Raw genomic sequence first — 20210 nt, forward strand, 5'->3', positions numbered from 1 at the left:
AACATATTCAATGACTGGTACAATGGTGTAGGGGTTGCCGATTGGTGGGAGTGTTATTAACTAATCAAGTTGCGCATGATTTTCACGTGGCTTCACCGTGACGGTTCTTCTGTCAGACTTTGTCACGTTTGTGAGCACTTTAATGTGGAGTGATTGTCATAAGTCATCGGGTGTGGTTTGCGGCTGTACATTTCAGTTTAAATTATCTTCCGTCCGTTCCAGCAAATTGTATTTCCGAGATTATAGCGATGAAAGGGAATATGAATGAAATTCATCGTTGCGATAAGTTGAGTAAGAGATAGTTCTCGGGCTATTGATGAATATTTTCACGTGCTCGGTTAGATGTGTATTGGTAGTCGAATGGTGTTTCGGATAGCAGGTAAGTCAGAGAACATACCAAGCCTAAATAGGGCAGAAATCATTTACAACTGGGCTCTGAATGAAGTTAGCGTGTCACATAGTGAGTAGGCTGCTGATGGTAGCCCTGCGTTGCCTTTGCCCTTTCTTCCCACCAATGCATGACAGTGTTGGGATCAAGTCACTACCTTCGAGTCACGAGTCATTGCAGATTTTGACTCGAGTCAAGTCAAGTCAATCGATTTTCATCGGTGACTCGAGTCAAGTCAAGTCACTTGTTTTTTGGAAGTGACTTGAGTCAAGTCAAGTCACTCGTTTTTTGGAGGTGACTCGAGTCAAGTCGAGTCAAGTCAAGTCAAGTCACGAGTCAAGTCGGAATTCAAGTCAAATTGAATTTTCGAAGTATGACTCGAGTCATCCCATCACTGATGCATGGACTTGTTTGATAAAGCAGATTTTGTCAATACTCCAATTCAAGAGAGAAGATATGCTCATCTCAAGAAATGGAATAGTTGTATCAAACTTGTCTCGGAAAGAAGATCTCTTTCTGTTCGAATGAAATCAACGTGTCCTTCCATTCATTATGTATGACTGTCTGTCTGTATTTGGCGTTTTTTAGTATGTTTGATCGTGGTGGATTTTATTATAACTAACACGATAATGAAAACATATGGTCAAATTGTGAAGTCGTGGAACATAAGGGTCAATATGTTTGGCAGAACGCAACAATGATTCGGATAACGATAGGGATAATACCGGTTATAAGCTGCAATGGCGAGAGGGTTAAAGCGCGGCAATAAAAGGGTTAAGGAGTCTGCAGCTGAACTGCGAAAATTATATCTTTTGAAGTATCTTTTTAGCATCGAAAGTGTATGATAAGCCGGACAATCACATCCCATTTTGTTGACTGGCAATAAGCCACAGGTCTCAAACTCAAATGTGCTCGCAGGCCAATTTCCTAGTTTTTGATGATGCAGCGGGTAGCAGCATCAATTTTAGGGATATTCAATGTATAATTTCAAAATAGGCCTTATTCGACGGGACCTTGCAGACAGGCTTTCCACAAACATTGTGGAAAAGTAATTTACCATTGTATTATTCACAACTGACACGAAAAAAATCACATTTTCAAGTATTTCATCAAAATTGTTTTTGTGCCGGGCATAATTTTGTTAATTAATGAGTTATAGACATCATGCGAGAGGATGCATCATGACATCGTAAAACCGTCGGATTATAACATTGCAGCTAGTGGACCTTTGACGTGCCACAATTTGGTGTAGTATATTTTAAAATCTACTGAAGATCGATCTGATATCAGAGCATTTGAGCGGTGTAGTCTAATCCTGGCTTCGATATAGTCGTGATAAGTGTAGGCTATTGTTATTGTCATTGCCAACGTCAAATTAAATCAGCGTTAGATTTTGCCTTCGCGTATTATTGGAACATATCAATAACAACTTAAATATAATCATTATTGAGCCAGATTAATAGCATTGCTTCTTAACCTTTTTAGCGATCGTACCCCTTGTGCTTCCAATGAGATTTCTCGTAACCCCTGTCCATTTTCAACTCAATTTCTGGTGGTACCCATATTAAAAACAGAAAACCCATTCACAAAAAATCGCGCGTAGCGCGAACACTATTTTCCAGTTGTACAAATTGGCCAAAAAATATTCCACAGCTTGTAGGCCGGCAATTCCACAATGCATCTCGTACACCCTGATGGGGTGCTTCGTACCCCGATGGGGTCTATGGACCCTGGTTAAGAACCCCTGGAATAGAATGTCCATTGTCCAATCAGCGAAGAATTCATTGGTGTTACAGCTGTAGAGCGTACTACTACCTTACTCGCCACCGATAATAACATGGATAAAGAGAACAAACAACACCCAGCATGTAACCAACTATTCGTCACGGGGGTCACAGAATGCCAATGGTTGCCACAGATCAGATACAGCTATTTATCAGTGGTCGGAAACCTTTTTCGTCCGAAGGGCCATGTTGGCCCTATATTTTTCATTTGAACTCCCAAAGAGCCATACAATCATGGCAATCAATTGTTACGTCCCAATTGGAAATTCGTGACGTCATTGTAGTACTGATTCGAAGTCATTACATGGAATTTGCCGTGGGCGCCATATTTTTTCTGTCAAATTCCGTAGGCTAATAATCATTCTGTGATAGCGCAACTCAACGTAAATATAGCTCAGAATATATAATTAAGTCAAAACTAATATTAATCTAATATAACTATAGCAGTGATTCCGAAAATCTTAATATTGATCGACTTCTCAATTCTCAGTATTTGGCGGTAACATAAACGTTACACTACACGCCAACATTTTAATAGCAGTACTAGAAAGCTACTTACGAATAAAAAACGTGGATAGCGAAGCGTTGTTTGTAATTAGGATTTGTAATTGGAATGTCACTTCCAAGGCAGTCCATTTCTCGGTGTAGATCGGTAATACAATGTGTATTTGAAAACTAGATTGTCATATAGGCGTCCCCGTGTCTTCTATTCTCTATGATCGACCAACGTATGGTGCAATCCAGGATTACGCAGCGCGCGATGTCGGGTGGATCGAATTCGCAAGGGATATTGGTCGCTGGCGCTACAGCAACTTAAATTTGAGGATTTTGCGAAGGCGTCCCAGCCCGTAACCCTGGATACGCCACTGTCTTGACCTCGCAAATACATGTTTATGCTGACACGAGAATAATTATCCCGGTCGTTATGAAAATTTACTAACAAGTTGCTGCAATATCGGTATAATTGAGCACAAAATTAAAAATATGTCAAAAAGCCATATCTAACACCGAAAAGAGCCATATATGGCTCGCGAGCCATAGGTTCCGGACCACGGCTATATATCCTACGCAGCGCAAGCTACGACCTTTTGATATGTTACTATTCCCCGTGACAGTTTTATAGATTGTTGCGTCCGTAGGATTACCAAGTCAATGTTCCAAGTCGCAATTCTTTCTCTGATTTTAACGTTTGACCCGACTCAACTCGAATCATTTTTATTTAGTCACCGAGTCAATCCGAAATCGAGTAATTTCATGAGAAGGTCGCACCAAACCAAATCAAAATTTTCAGTGACGAATCATCAAATGGTTATGTTTTATCATCATGAAGTAGAAATGTGACGTAATAGCTGATCTTCTACCGCATAGTAGTTATTAAAAGTGATGTGAAAGTGAAGTTTGTCGAGATTTGAGTGATTTTTATAGTAGTTTTACGGTGAACTTTAAGTTCTAATATCTAAAAAAGACATATGCCACTTGAATATCTTGTTGAATACTTCAATTTCCAAAATGCCGTCGCGGGCCGCACAAAATGCTCTTGCGGGCCGCGTGTTTGAGACCTTTGCCATTAGCCAACAACAACCAATGACACAGCAACATGCATTCATCAGTTACACTTCATTCATGCTCATTGCTCAGAGACATGTTCTGATCAGTGCAAGGTTCGGAACCAGTCAAAATCGAGCAATAGTGTGTGGATGGTTCGGCGCAACTTTGACAATTAAAATAGAACATACAATTAGGATTATTGCTAGGGATGGTGTGAACGTGAGGTTCACGTTCGCGTTCTGTGTGTGAACCTCGGAAATTTGGAGGTTCGCGTTCACAACAGAACCTTGGTATAGGTTCTGCACTGTGAACCTTTTTCATATATTACAATTTTCACTTCATTATAACATCTTTGTTTCAAATTTATTGCATTTCGACTGCGGGCCACTCTATATGCACAGCGCTGGCAGCATAAAAAAATCAACAATAAACGAGCATGCACCTTGGCAATCTCAAAAATTTTACTTGCTTTGTTACAAAAGTTTGCTCGAAATATCTAGCTTTCCGTTTGTGATTGCAAACGGAAAACTAGATATGACTCTCTGCTGTGAGCTTGACCCGCAATCCCACCACATCACGAGCGAAATACACTACATGTAGTCAGCGAATGATGCTTATTCAACCAATCAATGAGATTGATATCGTTTTGTGATGTAAAAAATCAAGCAGGCGTACGGGGTCAATCTTGACTTCATATGGTAATGTATCATTAAAACCAAATCCGTGCGATTGAGGTGTTGGCTACTGCCGTATAACTTGTTAATGGGGTAATATTGGGGGCAAGTATAGAAACCTGTTTTACACTCTGCTCAATATAAATGTAACAATACTCAGACGCCGACTACATCGCACGGTCTGGCCTAGACCGTTAAGGCGTAAGCTTATATTCCCTGGCAAGTCCTCGTCGCAATTGTCGGCAAAGCGACGGAAGATATTGATTTTATGGAATTATTATATCATTTGATTGCCTCAGTTTATACATTTGGCGACATTTAACACGCGAATATGTACTTCAGCATTGTGGCATTATGTGGCCCGAGTCGTCGCTAGGTATCGCGTACAATTGAACATTAATATAGGCTAATACTTCATTGAAAGATAGGGTTGGAATTAGCAATATGACGTCACGTGACGTCATGAGGTTCACGTTCGCGTTCACACAGAACCTTTCAAAAAGGTTCGCGTTCACACGAACCTGAACCTTTCAGAGGTTCACACCATCCCTAATTATTGCCATTGTTGAAATCTGGAAGTTCCAGAACAAATTAAACTCATTCCCAGTTCAAGAAACATAATTTCTTTCATGCGGCTTCGCGCCTCCCCTCAGATGCTTTCACGCCCCCAGTTAGAGAACAGACTTGGACAACTAGAAAATTTTCAGCTTTTCTGAATTAGATTAGAATTAAAACTAGACTTACACAGTTTTTTTCCAAATTAGATTCGAATTAGAATTAGAGCTACACAGCTTCTTCCAAATTAGATTAGAATTAGAATTAGAGCTATACGACTTTTCCAAATTAGATTAGAATTAGAATTAGAGCTATACGGCTTTTCCAAATTAGATTAAAATTAGAATTAGACCTGAACATTTTTTTTCAAATTAGATTGGAAATACTAAATTCGCAAAAACTTAGGAATTGAATGAAATTGTGAATGGGAAATTAATACAGTTAAAATCAGTTGATATCAAATCACAGTGCATTCCCATAACCATAAAAATGGTTAACGTCTGTACACCAAGCTTGGCTCGTTTTTTACTATACCAGGGGTCACCGCAATCGCGCCGGCGATCTGATTTGATATTTTGGAAAAACGCGAAATAAAGCATTTCGAAATGCTAAAATTGATTTCAGTTTTAAATCATTGTTGTTGTTTCATAACAAGCTATTCGCCTGTGCCCAACAACACTGTTCCACACTAGCTGAAACGGCTTCTGCGATGGCAATCAGCATTCCATCGGTGGAGAGTCAGCTGTATCACTAAGCATATTGCCCTGACGTGCAATGGCTGGCCCAGACACTGCCAAGACAGAGACGATTAGAAAACGGTATAGGACGTCCCCTCAGGATCAATCTTTATGAATGTGATATAGTCTTTCAGCCAGTATCATGTCTGGCTAGGCTAGCCCCAATATCGGAAGCGTTGTCGGGTACCGTGCGCAGCTCATATAGTTCAAAATAAAATGTTGTTTATGATCATGATATTTCTTGTTGTATTGTACTACTTTAATCAAATATTATTTCTTTTGTGGTAACCATGAGCACCGCCCATGTTGGTCAGAACGACGTTGTACTAGCGTAAGTTTTAAAAGCTAGAATGTCGTTCGCAGACTACAAGCTACTATGTTAGCAGGCTGTTAATCGTCACAATAACTTCTATGACTGCACGTGTACGGTTTAAGTAAGGCGATGGCGGCTTGTCGCTGGATTTCCCTACGCGAGAGGGGTATTTTTGTTAACTCGCTGCAGAATGCCTCGGACAAAGAGGGATTGTCAGGAAAACAATAAATTAGATTAGAACTAAAATTAAAGCATAGGGTCATTTAACAAATTAGATTAGAATTAGAATTAGAGCATAATAACATTTCGCAAATTATATTAGAATGAGAATTACAGCTTGGAAACATTTCACAAATTAGATTAGAATTAGATTACTGGCATTTCGCTCTAATTTAGTGAAATTAGACAACTAGAATTATCTAGTTGTCCAAGTCTGTTAGAGAACCATCAATGCAGGGAATAATGCCATGTAGTTACAATTTTCATTTCAATTTTTACATCAATGCCCTTTGTGATGATTTGCGTTTTGATCAATATTTATAGAAATGTCGTTACTGTGAACATTCGCATACACAGCATTGTCAATAGTCATGTTACAGACACTATGATAATACCAATCGATGCTTCAATTCCAAAGCTCCCAACGGTTAAAAAAAGTATCGGCACTACATATTCCGTTGATAAAATAACTCTTTCTCCGAAGGGCAAATATTTTCATTGTTCTAAAAATAGACCCTCACTTCGCAACTTGAATCATTACAATTGATATTCGACATGTATTAGCTACACTTGCATGACCACCGTGTCAGTGAAATAATCTCGGTCGGTGTAATATTTATACAGGTCATTGCAATTATATATGACAATTTCACCATCCAATCGAAGAAATCAGATTCATTTTAAATTGCTGAGACGCTTGTGTAAATTTTTACCTGCCCTGCCTGCCCGTCCGTTTAATCGTAGTACTCAGCCTGGTATCTGTGACGTGGAGTGAGTTTCATAGCTGGTATGGAATTGACTCCTTTAGAGTCATATTTACAAATACATTAATCCAAAATGGCAGCTGAATCAGTTGTCGACATGTTTTTCTGACATTACGACTCTTTAAATGCAGCCTATACGTAAGAATCTTCCATATCTATATCCACAATTGAAAGTAGGTTGGATGGAAATTACATAGCACTATAAGGGAATGTATTTGCTCAACACTACATGTTGGACGGCACAGCTACACGATTCATTCTATACACCCGCGATTTGCAAAGTCGATAACTCATTGTATCACTCCGCTGCCATTGTCAGACTGTTTACTGGGGTTACAATATTCTGAGATGCGGAAAGTGAACCATTTATACAAATCATAAAATTTACGATATCGAATACGGTTAATTTTTAAATCTTTACAGGAAATGCTTTTGCGTTGACTTGAAAAAACGGTAATTTTCACAACTCTACTCCCTAAAGATCCACTCCGACGTCCAGATGCCAGATTTCACGTCAATTATGGTGTTTCTTAGATGTGCCCCTGTGTCATCGCCTGGCTGGTAAAGCTACAAAGGAGGAATAATTGCCATTGACATTTTCAATTTCATGAAAAAGGAGAACAAATCCACCTAAAGTAGGACGTATGGTAACCATATTATTAGCCAACAATAAATGTCGAAAATCCAACTGTGACTCACCTGATATTTGTTTCTATGCGATGCCATTGTATGTCAAAAAGCCGAATTTCACATTTCTTGTTGATTTGAACGGGGTTATAGCGCTCTGACACTATTATTATTCAGATATTCGGAGTCAGTGTGACGTTAGCATTCAATTAGTACCATTTTTTATGAATTCCGAAAAGTTTATGATGAATTGCGCTATCAGGCATGACCCGTCTATGCCTCACCTCTAATTTCCGGTAAGCCGTAACTTCCCCTCGAATATGTTGTTGGGTGGGTATGCCTACATCAAGGAATCAATTGTTTTTACTAAAGAATTATTCTGTATGACTGATGCAGTTATACCAGTTATATACTTGCACATACACTACACGTGTACTAGGATGCATGTGCATGTGCATGTGCAATGAGCAAATTCCTGATGCATTCGCCAAATAATTGAATTTTAATCTACGTGATTCTATGCGTTGGTCTGACGATGCGGAGTATCATTTTATCGAACACGGAATCCTGATCTTACGTTTTTATCTTTTCACTCAAGTCGCGTCACAACTATGGTTGACAGCGTAATCCAGTTAGCAGAGAATTGAATATAATTCAACAAACCAGATACATGTCGATAAAGAAACAGGTACAGCGGGTATAAAGTGGTGGATTCAGAACAAATATTGACAAGGCTTATGAAGCAGAGTAACTGTGTGAGAACGAGCTCACCAAGAAATTACTTGAATAGCTCAATAAATCAATAATAAAATATTAAAAATGTCGTTAGTTCATCTAACAATTAGCGGAGGTAAATTTTCCACGACAGGATATATGATTCATCTAAGGCCGTGATTCTCAATTTTTTACCCCCACGTACCATTTGGAGGTTCTATGCAGTGCTCGCGTACCACCTACATCAGTTACGCACGCAAAAATGTTTTCACCGTGTTGAGCTGTCGAAGGCAGCGAAACAGAAAAAAAACTGCCAATTTCTGTAATGGATTTCTATGGAATTCTTGTGGTCAAATATACTAAAACGCAATTTGATTAGGTAAGAATCGCAATGCTTTACAACTAGATCTCTTCCCTGTTGGTCGTAATTGGTGGGATTGCCCCTACGCACGACGACCTTACCAAGACGACAACGGCTTCAAAAAACTCAAAATCAACCCCACTTGAAGCAATAACTCCCTTCCGTCGAAAAAATAACAGAATCTACTCCCGTACCACCAGTGGTACGCGTAGGCCTACTACTGGTTGGGAACCACTGATCTAAGGCCTACAGACTGACAGTGCTAACAAAATAGCGTAAAAGGTCAAATTGAAATGCTTTCGATATTGATTTGGCATAATGCACCAAAAACTCCAACATCCCGTTTTAAGTTTTTCATTCCGTTCTCCTTGGATCCTTTTGGAAATACATCCAGACCAATGCTTGTACAATGGCTGTTCGTGATTGGATAATTGTATCTCCATTTGACGAAAGGAGCCGGTGATCCATCGGACAAATACGTCGTTCGCGACTAAAAAATATTTAATAAGTGTCGGAACTTTGAATACTGTATTTTTATTACGTATATCATGATTAGTATCCACAGAGTTGTCGTGATTGCCCCAACACATCAATTTATAATTAGATCATATTCTGCGACTTGAAATGCGTGTGGCGCTTGGAATTAGCTGTGAATTAATCAATGAGATTGATGGTGATGATTACCGTAGTCGTACAATCTAACTTTCGAATTCCTACCTCAGTGTTGGGATCAAGTCACTACCTTCGAGTCACGAGTCATCTCGACTCATTGCACATTTTGACTCGAGTCAAGTCAAGTCACTCTTTTTTATGGAGGTAACTCGAGTCAAGTCAAGTCAAGTCAAGTACTGAGTCAAGTCACAATGCAAGTTAAATTGAATATTCGAAATATTAGTGATGATTCAAAGTCATTACATTTTGCTCGCTATGTGAAAGACTGACTAATTGGTCATTTATATTGAATCAGATAGCGAATATAAAGTTAAATACATACAAAAAATCGTCATAACAATCACGCAAACGTAGAACTGCTAGTAAAATACGTGAGTAACTGTACAGCTGCATGCTAAAGTCTGTAATTACCATCTAAAATTGAGGATCGAATACGAAATCTCGAGAAGTGAAAACATATTGATATGGTACAATACACTACCTACCCATCTACACATCTGTGAGAATATAATCGCCTAACTATATGTGCGCTTGATTTAAATCATACAAAAGGGTTGGTATAGGTGAGCGCTGCGTCATGTAAGCACCGAGATACGTTGCTATTACATTAATCTACTATACTACTACGACAGCGTAAAGCTGTAATCATTTCGTTTGTGGTCAATTTATTTGTGATGTAACAATGGAGTACCAGTGAAATGTGCAATGACTGACTGGTCGCTCTCACAAGTGACACCGGCATATCGCGAACAATCAGAACATACTCAAGATACTGTGATTTAATCGACACCGTTTACTTGATGACTTGAAATTGACTTGCGTATTTGCTTCGAGCCACGAGTCGATCCACATTTCTGAAGCGTCGAGTCAAGTCAAGTCATTTTTGCAAAGTGACTCGACTAAAGTCAGGTCATACGAAAACGTTGACTCGAGTCATCCCAACACTGGCCTACCTACGTCTTGGAGGTTCAGTTTATAGCTTTCAATACAACATCCATTGTAGCAGTAAATTTATTAAACTCGAAGACTTTTCGGGTGCCTCTTTTCAAGAGTTATCGGCACACTGAAGGGATTTAAACAGGATTGAAAGCAAAACCAAAAAGGCAAAGTATGACGCAACAATCAAAATCACAGACCATGAAATTCGCATTGTATCAATGGCAACAATAACAAACTACGAAGTATACGGACATACGGTACTATAGTAGCAGCACAATTTCTAAATAAACAATTACACGCACGGAACAACACGCACTAATGAGAAATTTGTAGGTTATAGAGGAAATCTTTTTGTCTACATAAAATAGGTTTGCTCAACTGAATAATAGTGGACTCCAACACTTTTAAATGAAACACAGACCTACCACGCGCAATGACAGTGAACATATTGTCATCATAGTGCTGTGCACAGGCAATGTTTTCGCTCAGATGCTGACCGATTGACGAAGCATATGCTTGGCAATCATCATAGCAGTCTGTTTTTGCAGCCAATTTGCACTGACGTGCGAGCTCCGTGCGATCATTTGCGCATGTTTTTGACCGAATCAATTTTGGGATATGCTGCTTAATACGCTCAAACAATCTTTGAGATGTACGTCCTACATACCTACTATCACAGTGGCACTTGTATTGGCAAACAACATTACTTGCATCAAAGGCAGGAAGTACATCTTTTCGAGAGTTGGGTAACAAGGGTTCCGTCGTGTACACTACATGCGTGTTGACGCTGTAATAGCAACGGTGAACAGCCGATTTAATAAGCTTTTCAAATCGGCTAGACACGTTACCTAGCCAAGGTAGGTGTAAAAATGCCGGGCATTTTTCTGGGCCATATTTTGGAGCTGTAACCGATTTTTTCAATACCCTGGCGATGGAACATTTTAATATGTGGTCCGGATAGCCATTTTTGGAGAGAATCAAGTGGATATCATCCACTGGCGTAGCCAGGGGGGGGGGGCGAAAGGGGCGGTCGCCCCCCCCAAATTTTTTGAAAATTTTCGTAAAATCAATAGATATTACAGTATTTTTGGGCAAATGTATGCAACCTAAATATTTTCTTCGCGCTTCGCGCGATTTAGTGTCCGTTGATTTTGTTATCGGTATCACGAAAAAAATATATATTCCGCAAATACGCATTATTGAATTTAGCTGCATTCTCAATTATGAGAATACAACAGTACCAGTAGATACACTAGACTAGCCCGAGGTCGTTGGGTTGATTGAGTCTGTAGGAGTGTCAGTTCAGTATGGGGGTTGGGGACTGTTAGCTCCGGCAACTTCCGTTCCGGGACACACGAAGATATATAAAGTATGCTACATGCTACTCCGCAAAGTGCGCTCCCAAAATGATTGACCACCATAAAACCCACCCATGTATTCCGAAGCCTTCGATATAGATTTTCGGGTGCTTAAATGGCTGGCGCCGAATGATCCTGTCCCTGCAATCAGACCCCTCCAACATAAACGCAACTGGCACAGGGAAATATCAACACCTCCCGTTAAAAATTGATAATTTGAAATTGAACGAGTCTGATCGAAGGAGTTTTTTAATTTGGTCTGGTATGTATCAGCGATTTCAATCTTTAAAGTAGCGTCAATCTCTACCAGAGGTTACGAACAAAGTAATAAGAATGGACATCACTTGCTCATTTAGACGTACCAATATTATTGATCAAATTCTTTCATTTATTCAAAAAAAATTTCCGCTCCGCGCGACTAGGGCCGAAATTCACACTGATTGTTCATCACTTTATGTCAGCGATTTGGGCTCATCCGTACAACGACCGCCTAATAAGCTATAGTTGGCAACTGGAAGCTTCCATAGGGTATGTGTGTGTATGCGTCTAGGAATCGTATGTATACAGGTGATGAAATTGCCTATGGCAGGATGTACGGTTCTGCGAGATGTTCCCACGGAGAGCTCCCCTAAAGTCATAAATCCCCCCCCCCCCAAACAAAATAAAAATAAATTGTTTTTCTGGATTGGACCTTGCGTGTGCTCGATCTCTTGAGTGGTGACAGCTTTCTACGCAAGTTATGAAGTAACAGCAATAAATGAAAAATGTCCCATCCGGCGTCCACCCTCTAGAACAGGGGAGGCCAACCCGTGGCCCGCGAGAAGGTTTAGAGAGGCCCGCGGGTTAATTCTCGAAATTACTAGTATTATCAAAAAATAAATTACCAAAACCGAATAACTAAAATTTGATTAGCCGGACCGCGAAATTTGGGATTTTGCCGACTAAAATATCAGTTCTGAGTTCCGACGCATTGGCGTAGCCAGGGGCCAGCCACGTTTTTCGCACATCGTCGTATATGACTATATAATGTACAATATTTCGCGCAGCTAGGTTGGGGATCCACACCAAGTCTTCATGTCATAATTGTCATTTGATTTTGATGCGTATTATTATAAGTATTGTTTTCAACGTTACCTATTATCCGGTACGCTCCTATCGGAAGACTAAAAAAGGTCATCAACATTCAAGTGGCCCGCGCAATGGTTCGTAAGTCTCATGTGGCCCTTTGGCCACCCTGCTCTAGAAACTGTAAATAGTCTTGCCGTGTGTTATGAACATATAGCTCAAGATGTATATTTAATTGCCCCCTGAATGTTTGATGACACCACTTTTATCAGCCCTGCCGGCAAATCTGATAATGAAAACGTATTTGCAATATGCAAAGACCAATATAATGAACAAATTTCATTCATTAACCATGAAAAATTTTCGCGATTCGCGCGAAAGTGTTGTCGTCCTGGTTTTCCACAATCATCATTTGAACACATCCGTATGTGAGTGGAATATATATAACGATCGCCCCAGATGTTGTGTTAATCATCCAATAAGTGCCCAAGTCCATCGATTTTACCTATTTTTTCCTTATCTTTAAGGGGGGGGGGTTCATTTACGTCATCGAATTTTTCGCCCCCCCCAAATATTTTTTCTGGCTACGCCCTTGATATCATCCAATTCGCGTGACAGTTTTACCGGTGAGCAGAGGCGCAAGGCGCGATTAACGAGAGATGAAATGAGGTTTAATTTACGCCGCTTCGGGCAGAATGAATCCCAACGAATATAATGACCAGTGAAAGTAGGTTTTCTGTACACCGACGTCAAAGTTCACCAACCTGGGTCCTGCCGACATGAACGATAACACGCGCAAGTTAGAAATGAAGCTGCAGCGTCGCCTTCTCAAACTGAAGAAGGATGGAGTACTTCCTTCAAATCTGTACGAGACTCTTCGCCCAACGGGATCACAACGGCCGCGTATGTACGGTAGGGCTGTTCAAAAATAACTTTTTTTTCCCGATTCAAGCCGGTCACCTCTTAAATCGTCAGGTTGCAGTAGAAGCGGAGTTATGTGAGTTTTTCGTTGATAAAACGCGGATTATCCACCAATCAAGGATAATCCGAGAAATGTCATCGAAAAACTCACATAACTCCGCTTCTACTGATCGGAATTGACTCAAATTTGTTTTGCAACGTCTTTTAAGACAGCTCAGCAATTTCATGGGGTTGGCAGAAAAATTTGGAAATTTTTTTTTTAAATTTTTTATAATAAATTAAAAATTTTAATTGGATCTGCGGAGGCCTTTACTGGTTGGAATCGAGTGAAATTTGGTGAGCAAGGTTTTCTACTGCAACCTGACGATTTAAGAGGTGACCGGCTTGAATCGGGAAAAAAAAGTTATTTTTGAACAGCCCTAATGTACGGTTTACCGAAAACACATAAAGATAACGTACCTCTTCGCCCCATATTGTCTATGTGTGGATCGGCACAACATAACTTAGCCAAATAGCTTAACACCGTCATTGAGCCAGTTCGATCCCTGTATACGTACCACTGCGTTCGCGACTCGTTCACGTTTGTAGACGAATTAAAACGCGCCAAATTAAATCCGTCTAATGTATTTCTTAGCTCATTTGATGTAAAGAGTCTTTTTACTAACGTACCATTGTCGGAAACTTTCGAAATCTGCGCAGATGCGCTTTATGATGGCACGCTTGAACCTCCGAAACTACCGCGTGAAATATTTCTTGAATTGTTGCAAACTGCTACCAGGAGCGTTGAATTCAGCTTCAATGACACGATGTTCCGTCAATGCAATGGTATTGCGATGGGTTCACCGTTGGGACCTAGTCTGGCCGATATATTCGTGGGATACCATGAAAAGAAATTGTTTGAAAACGTCGCAAAACCTCTCCTCTATTTTAGATATGTCGATGACACCTTTGTTGCCTTTAAAAATGAGCGAGAGTGTAATAATTTCTTCGAAAAATTGAATTGTCTCCATCCAGCTCTACAATTTACCGTGGAAAAGGAAACTGATGCTGCCCTTCCCTTTTTAGACGAATTAGTAGAGAGATCAGGACAAACGCTTTTAACGTCGGTGCACAGAAAACATATACTTTCACTGGTCATTATATTCGTTGGGATTCATTCTGCCCGAAGCGGCGTAAATTAAACCTCATTTCATCTCTCGTTAATCGCGCCTTGCGCCTCTGCTCACCGGTAAAACTGTCACGCGAATTGGATGATATCCACTTGATTCTCTCCAAAAATGGCTATCCGGACCACATATTAAAATGTTCCATCGCCAGGGTATTGAAAAATCGGATACAGCTCCAAAATATGGCCCAGAAAAATGCCCGGCATTTTTACACCTACCTTGGCTAGGTAACGTGTCTAGCCGATTTGAAAAGCTTATTAAATCGGCTGTTCACCGTTGCTATTACAGCGTCAACACGCATGTAGTGTACACGACGAAACCCTTGTTACCCAACTCTCGAAAAGATGTACTTCCTGCCTTTGATGCAAGTAATGTTGTTTACCAATACAAGTGCCACTGTGATAGTAGGTATGTAGGACGTACATCTCAAAGATTGTTTGAGCGTATTAAGCAGCATATCCCAAAATTGATTCGGTCAAAAACATGCGCAAATGATCGCACGGAGCTCGCACGTAAGTGCAAATTGACTGCAAAAACAGCCTGCATGATGATTGCCAAGCATATGCTTCGTCAATCGGTCAGCATCTGAGCGAAAACCTTGCCTGTGCACAGCACTATGATGACAATATGTTCACTGTCATTGCGCGTGGTAGGTCTGTGTTTCATTTAAAAGTGTTGGAGTCCACTATTATTCAGTTGAGCAAACCTATTTTATGTAGACAAAAAGATTTCCTCTATAACCTACAAATTTCTCATTAGTGCGTGTTGTTCCGTGCGTGTAATTGTTTATTTAGAAATTGTGCTGCTACTATAGTACCGTATGTCCGTATACTTCGTAGTTTGTTATTGTTGCCATTGATACAATGCGAATTTCATGGTCTGTGATTTTGATTGTTGCGTCATACTTTGCCTTTTTGGTTTTGCTTTCAATCCTGTTTAAATCCTTTCAGTGAGCCGATAACTCTTGAAAAGAGGCACCCGAAAAGTCTTCGAGTTTAATAAATTTACTGCTACAATGGATGTTGTATTGAAAGCTATATTCAAGTTCTGTACCACGAACCAGCTATTTAGGTTCAGTTTAGCTTCTCATTGCCGTCCGATCTGCGAAACATGTGTTGGAAGGAAAAAATTCATAAAGCGCTTCTTGCGAATCGATATTGTTTCGGTTGAGCTCAAGAAGGTTGGGCACCACAGGCCTAAATCACGCCAAAACGTAGGAGTGAAAATTGAGATAAAAGTACATTATATCGATCTGACTATATATTACCAATATCTCCACCAAGGTGTTACTTTTCACGCATTTGTTGGGGTCGGAAATGAGATCTATATCTATATCGTCAGCGATCGGTACAACGAATTAACCAATTTGGTAATAATTAGGACTTAACCAAGTCATGAGACTTTTGGTTCAGTTCAGTGCAGGGGTGGCCAACCTTTTTGCTATTCACGGCTGCATTTCAATTAGTCATTTAGCCTACGGCCGCATTTCAGGGCATATAGCTCGTAATGAACAAACTGGACGCCAAATACCCATTTTAAACTGTCCATGTCCAATGTCCATTTTTGGTAAAGCTCCAGACTAATATATTAATTATTATCAGTATACTATACGCACCGAAATCGCGAGTGGTCATGTTATGAATAGACTCTTGGATTTGTCATGGTCGCGTCAAGCGCGAAAATATTTCATATTCACGAATGAATTTCGTTATTAATATTAGCAGTTTCACATATTCCTATCAAACATTGATCCTTTCGCAGCCCATGATATCAGATTCTCCGGTAAAGTTGATGGAGGACGTGTTTTCGAAAATTCAGGCCAAGTTATAAAGGATGTATCTTCGGGTGGGCCAATTGTAATTTAGTCACTTTGTTGCATGCTGTTATTTCTTGACCTCATATCAGGATTGTCGGTATAGTGGAAAGATTTCGGAATCGCCCAGATACCCCAGAAAAAAATTTCTTTCGTGTCGAAGACCCGATTCCAAGTTGGTATTTATAAATGAGGCGCATAATTTTTCTCTGCTGTTGACATCTGTACTGCATTTCTCAGATTGCAAAGGGCGCTACTGCATTAAATTCGAAAAATGAAGTCGCATTGGATCACGTGCAGCGCAAAGAAAATTCCAAGGTTGATTAAAATCACTTAAAAATTAGGAAGTCAAATCATAATTCCATTTACAGGTTGACAGCCTCCAACACATACTTATTGATTTACGTGTTCACGACCGCACAAATTTCCTTCTACGGCCGCAGGTTGGCCACCCCGGATTTAGTGCATCAGAAAAATCCATGAGTGTGTTCATTTACTTACACTAGGTTTGAAGTACATTCCACTTCGTATTGTTATCGCACCGTCTTCGATGCGTGAATCGATCCAAGGTCTCAGGTATGTCATGATATCATCATATTGTTGTTTCGTATATATATTCCCAAGTTCTGCACCGTACTTTTTACAAGCCAGGGTTGCGGCATCTTGGTTCGTCGTTACCGCGCCGACGAAAATAGCAAAGTAGCAACGGAAGTCGTCATTGACGTCACGCTTGTCTAAATGAAGCAATAATTACACGCATATCGATGTATGAAATATGCGACTAGATTGTGACGAACCTAACAGATTGTAGTTTATGAACGATGGGTTGTTACCGGAGCGAGGGAAAGAAGTCATATTGAATAGTTGACACTTCTAAGGCTAATTGAAGTGAACGGTGGCACTGATATGTTCGCTAAAAGCACTGTTACATCCCAGTCGCTTTGAGTACGAGACCAGTATTGTAATATCGTTATATTGAACAGCGCGGAAAGATTTTGGGTTGGTAAGTAAACAGCGAAGAAGTCGGAATAAATTTTATTTATCACAGTTCTGAAAATGAAATTTTACAGATTGTAAGACCATTTTCGAGTAACGCTAACAAATCGTATTTGTTAGTAAATGGGGATACATACAACAACAAGAGAACTGTTTGACTTTCTGTCGTAACAAATCACGACGAAGTAATATTTTCAGACTGCGACGTAGTATCTTATCATTTTTGTCAATTTCCCATATAGCCTACTAAAAATAACCCGACGCGACTAGTTTCAATTTTAGTATTGTCTCGACTTGTTCCAGAATCATCGCGGATGTCCAACACAGGCATTTCATTGTAACTTCGTATTTTTGTAAGTCCGTAAGGTTCCCTGTTAATGGTATTTCGTCTATCAGTCTATAAATAGGGCCTACTCGTAAATCACCATTTGAACCGGAAATTGGTACGAGCGAGCGTATTATGAATGCGGGGCATTCGTTATCATATCACCCAAGCAGAGTTGTCAAAATTTGGTTTGAACATTACTTGAACTCGAAACTGAACACTGAACAGTGAACACAACGAACTCTGACTCGAGTCTTAACACTATGACTTGTACTCGACCCTCCGCACCACGACATTGACTAGGACTTGATTCGGTTAAGAATTGAAAAGGACTCGACATGACTCGAGTCAAAACTGTAAGAGTATGATAGACTAGTGACTTGGGGTCACTCGTGGTTTAAGGTGCTTCGTAATATGTACATACAGTAGGAATAAGCATTAATCATGAATGTGATCGTCCTACCGTGATATCGCAACACAGTCTTCTTCAATTCGCTGATATCCAGTTGCATATGTATCATATTTTGTTGCAGTGCTTCAATCAGGGTGGTTTCATTTCGAATCGCAAAAGCGAAACCTTGCTCAGTAAAGAATAAACCCGTTACCAGAAACTGTATAATCATATTGTCTGTTTAGTGAAAAGTAAACCGGTTTACGCTGGTTATCTATAGTGCAACTGTATCCTAACTAGGATAAAAATAAGGCGGAGAGGCTTGAACTGAATTGGACAGTATAGTTGCAAAAGTTGTCGTTAGAATTAGTGTTCTGCTTTTCAAACTGACTATGCATATGCACTGTATTGCATGTACATATTGAAGGTCATGTTTCTGTTTCTGATTTACATGCATAAAAGTAATACACGAATCATTTATACTTATACTGTGACTTATGGGATACTCAAAATCACTGGCATTATCATCAATTTATTCTGTGACATAGAAGTATATGTTGATTGAGCTTCACGAAGGTGGTCGTCGATAATTCAAAACTTGGTTAATGAGACTTTTGACGCTTTATTGGTTTGGTATATGGACATCTAAAATCACTCTAATCGGCTGAGCTTTGCATTACGCATATATTATGATAAATATAATAAAAAAATGGCGAATAGATACGTTTTTTTAAAATAATACATCTTTTGATGATGTAACTAAGAGGTTGGCTCTCGCAATTGCTTCCACATCATTATAACCTCTGACTTGTCATGTACATATAAAGTTAGGTCCCTTGACGCCTTTAAAGGCCACGGGGCTACTTTCAATCAGAAAATCGAGAACAATCCATGACCTACTCTGTAATTCTATCATTTTTACCAGCTCATGACACAACCTGTACCATGCACGAGACACAATGTGTGTAATGAACAAATAGGAAGATGTCGAAACGTCCAACTATGGTGTCATAATTTCACATTTATCTCGCCCAAAAACCGAACGTAAAAGTCTCTGATCTTGATCTTTCGACTGACATATTTTAGGCGCTTTCATTTTCTGTTCATTCCCGTCCTTCCGTGTTCCTTTGGAATCTGGACATATATTTTATATACGCCTTAAGAACGTCGAGGTTTGGGAGGTGAATCCCAGATAATGCTCTGACACTTCGAAACGTGTTAGGCCTACTCTCGAGATTCGATCTGCTGCGCAAACACGCCCACTTCATTCATCTGTAGGCCTACCGCAGGGGGTATTTGAATAGCAAATGTATTTTTCAACCTCCAACTGCGGAAGCTTCGCAGACATACTTGATCTGATTGTCATTTCCTTACATTTATTTTCGTTCGTATAACAAGTATACTTGTAGCCTATTAGATTAGTTTCTACCCATATACGTCGGTTATATCATTACGGTTCACCCCTTGGAGACTTGCCGCAGTAGCAAATATTGAAATGATAGATTTTAAAGTCCAAGCGGTGACGGGTTTCATATGTGCAGCAGTTGAACATGGGTCGGTCGACCCTAAAGTAAATGCGAACGCCGCTTTCGATCGAGGCGTTGCTCATCTTTGTCCGCACGGCGACTTAACGGGAATGTAGTTAATATTCCTTAGTCTCTACGCGGATATTGACGCTTCGGCGCGCAGTGCGGCAACCCAACTGCGCCCGGAGATTCTGGTGTGAGTCCCGGTGAGACGACGAGTTAGAATTTTATGTTCTTGGTAAGGGGCGGAAACCCTTACCTCCCTGTGCTCTGAGTGTCTAAGTGAAGAAATCCAACTGAGCACGGATAAACGTCAGAAGTAACTGGTAGCGTAGCCCGTCGCTTTAAATAGTA

The 20210-nt window shown here is 40.0% G+C and overlaps 1 protein-coding gene across 1 annotated transcript; it reads right to left on the reverse strand.

Annotated features, from left to right (window-relative positions):
- Positions 1-8923: 8923 nt before the first annotated feature.
- On the reverse strand, positions 8924-18566 carry LOC145439569 (uncharacterized). The gene is made up of 3 exons (XM_080317069.1): positions 18403-18566; positions 17120-17352; positions 8924-9174 (listed from the first exon to the last, which is right to left on the reverse strand). Exons 1-3 carry the CDS (start codon positions 18560-18562, stop codon positions 8968-8970), a joined length of 600 nt encoding a protein of 199 aa, XP_080173195.1. The 5' UTR covers positions 18563-18566; the 3' UTR covers positions 8924-8967.
- Between the last annotated feature and the right edge of the window lie 1644 nt (positions 18567-20210).

Source organism: Botryllus schlosseri, chromosome 5, assembly GCF_051294905.1.
Source record: "Botryllus schlosseri isolate E-star chromosome 5, Bs_hap1, whole genome shotgun sequence".
Classification (NCBI taxonomy): Eukaryota; Metazoa; Chordata; class Ascidiacea; order Stolidobranchia; family Styelidae; genus Botryllus; species Botryllus schlosseri.

Bases quoted from the DNA above. Each gene is read 5' to 3' on its own strand.
- LOC145439569 (XM_080317069.1), bottom strand. From the start codon at position 18,562: ATGATTATACAGTTTCTGGTAACGGGTTTATTCTTTACTGAGCAAGGT. The intron at 17,353-18,402 runs GTAGGACGATCA...TGCTTCATTTAG, and splicing joins GACTGTGTTGCGATATCACG to ACAAGCGTGACGTCAATGAC. The intron at 9,175-17,119 runs GTAAGTAAATGA...AATATTTTTTAG, and splicing joins GAATGTACTTCAAACCTAGT to TCGCGAACGACGTATTTGTC.